At 36.1% G+C, this 2,383-nt stretch overlaps 2 protein-coding genes across 3 annotated transcripts in view; one reads left to right on the top strand and one right to left on the bottom strand.

Annotated features, from left to right (window-relative positions):
* LOC106875194 (mitochondrial nicotinamide adenine dinucleotide transporter SLC25A51) overlaps window positions 1–2,383 on the bottom strand; it is a 67,936-nt gene that overhangs the window by 47,769 nt on the left and 17,784 nt on the right. The gene's annotated exons all lie outside the window — the stretch shown is intronic.
* LOC106875186 (solute carrier organic anion transporter family member 2A1) overlaps window positions 1–2,383 on the top strand; it is a 29,425-nt gene that overhangs the window by 20,654 nt on the left and 6,388 nt on the right. The window contains exon 5 of the mRNA XM_014923223.2: window positions 1,810–1,967. Coding sequence (XP_014778709.2) covers window positions 1,810–1,967 — 158 coding nt within the window. The remainder of the gene's footprint in view (window positions 1–1,809; window positions 1,968–2,383) is intronic.

Genomic DNA, 2,383 nt, shown 5'->3' with positions numbered 1-2,383 from the left:
ATCCAACTTGTACAAATGCAAAACAAAAGTCAAACATAAAATAATAATAATAAATAATAATGAAATTATTGTATACAGTGCTCAGGTGCACTACAACTTGTCAAAAGTGCGTATAAAGCATATGCAGTATTGTACAAATGTCTGGAAAAGTGAACAGTGTATGAGTCAGATACATGCTTGCGTGTGTATGGAGGGGAGAAAATCAGGTTGTAGTGTTGGTGAATCTCAGGAAGCATGGAAGTTTTGAAGGATGCAGTGCTCCGACAACTAACAACTGATGCCAGCAGTTTATAAAAAGAAATGAAGGAATGGTCATGGATAGACTACCATTGGTAATGAGTTTATTTAACGCAGGCTACCCTGGGTGCTAATGGTTTCTGATTTAGGTTCAAGGCTAGTGGTCAATGCTATCAACTGCATTACTAGACTAGTGTTGTATTTTATTCAGGGAGAGAAAGGCAAAGTTGATTTCAATAGGATCTGAACTCAGAGCCTGAAGGACCAGAACTAATGCTGTACAGCAGTATTTCTGATGCTCTAACAACTCTGCCAGCTTACTGCCTTCCTGGATGCTAAGTAACGAATTGATGACTATTTTCTTATAGGATTGATATTTTACTAATAACCAGAATCAAAGTTTTGCATATTAATTAAAACCATACTCTTAATTAGAAATAATTTATGTGAAAATCAACAATAAATTAAGGAGATGGGTAATGGCTTAGAGGCTAAATAGTCATCTGATTCAAACCAAGACCATTAAAGTAATATGTAAGATAATGAAAGTACATACAGATGAGTACAGGACCTAGTATGGAACCTTGGGGTACTCTACATGTTATGACATGCCTTGCAGCTCATTTGGTTCAATTAGTCACATTATTTTAATGATATTCTTGTGATAGACTGCATTTGTTGATAAATATTTTTATTACATGAAAAAATCACATCATTCTTTCTGATAAATTTCTGCTTCTCCTAAATACTTCAAATATTCTTTAACATTCCAGTATAATTTATGCTGTTTGTTTGTATCAAAATACCTATCACATCTTTTGTTTAGTTCAGCAGTTCTCAGGTGGGGGTCCATATGACCTTCAGTGGGTGGGGTCCACATAAGAGTTTGTCGTTTTCTAATTTTTGTAATCAGTGAATGTTGTTTTCACTAGAAATATATATGTTTGTGAGAGACTGACAGGCATCTTCAGCCAGCTGGTTGTGCTACTTCAGGCTGATGATGAGCAAAGACTCAGAAGCATATCCCTGAATGCAGGCTAGGCTGGGTGGAGGTGCTTGTCTCCCCCTCATAAACATAAGGACACAGGAAATGTGTCAAGGCCGACAGGAAGCGGTCCAGCTTCCTAGGGCTAAATAGCAGCAGTATGATTCCCTTATTGGGACTGTCACATTAAGTTGACAGTATACAAATTGGTTATACTTATACAATAAACAAAATGTTTTAATATTTTTATATGCAATTCCTAATAATATTTAATTATGAAAAAGCAATCAGCTTTTTTCTAAACATCAAATGGCTATGGGGGTCCGAATTAGTGAAATAGGAATCAAAGGGGTCCATACGCAAAGAATGGTTCAGAACAACTGGTTTAGTTTCTTGCTATTTTCTCATACAATTAATGTTATGGACATACAGTAGCTGTTCTACAAGTCCTATCCAGTTAGCTTCTCATTCATTCTGTAAAAAAAAAAAATTACAATTTAATGTAAAACCTTTTAAATTACAAGTATCACAAATTTAATTTTACAATTATGAGTTTACAATGTTATTTATTGATATTTTTATTGCAGACGTTTTCAAATTGTTCATGTGTTGGTAAAACTCAAATGGCAAAACCTGGTATATGTTCAAATACGTGTTATGGAGGAATTTATCTTGCACTTGTCTTATCAATAAGAGCTTTTATCGGCTGCATTAGTTTTAGTTCAGTTATCACTGCTTTGATAAAGTAAGTTGTTGCATGTTCTTCTTTTATCATTTAAATAAATATCAGTTTATAATATGCATAACGATTTATTCATTACCAGAGAAGAGAATTTGTTCAGAGCTCTGGTGATTCAGAGCTCCATCGGTTACGACGACGAGGGTTCCAGTTGATCCGATCAACGGAACAGCCTGCTCATGAAATTAACGTGCAAGTGGCTGAGCACTCCACAGATACGTGTACCCTTAACGTAGTTCTCGGGGAGATCCAGCATGACACACAGTGTGACAAGACTGGCCCTTTGAAATGCAGGGATAACAGAAACAGAAAGAAAGAGTGAGAGAAAGTTGTGGTGAAAGAGTTCAGCAGAGTTAGCCACCATCCCCTGCCAGAGCCTCGTGGAGCTTTAGGTGTTTTCACTCAATAAACACTCACAATGC

This window comes from Octopus bimaculoides, chromosome 4, assembly GCF_001194135.2.
Source record: "Octopus bimaculoides isolate UCB-OBI-ISO-001 chromosome 4, ASM119413v2, whole genome shotgun sequence".
Lineage (NCBI taxonomy): Eukaryota > Metazoa > Mollusca > Cephalopoda > Octopoda > Octopodidae > Octopus > Octopus bimaculoides.
Note: the sequence above shows the minus strand (reverse complement) of the source record. Positions and strands in the feature narration are given on the sequence as shown.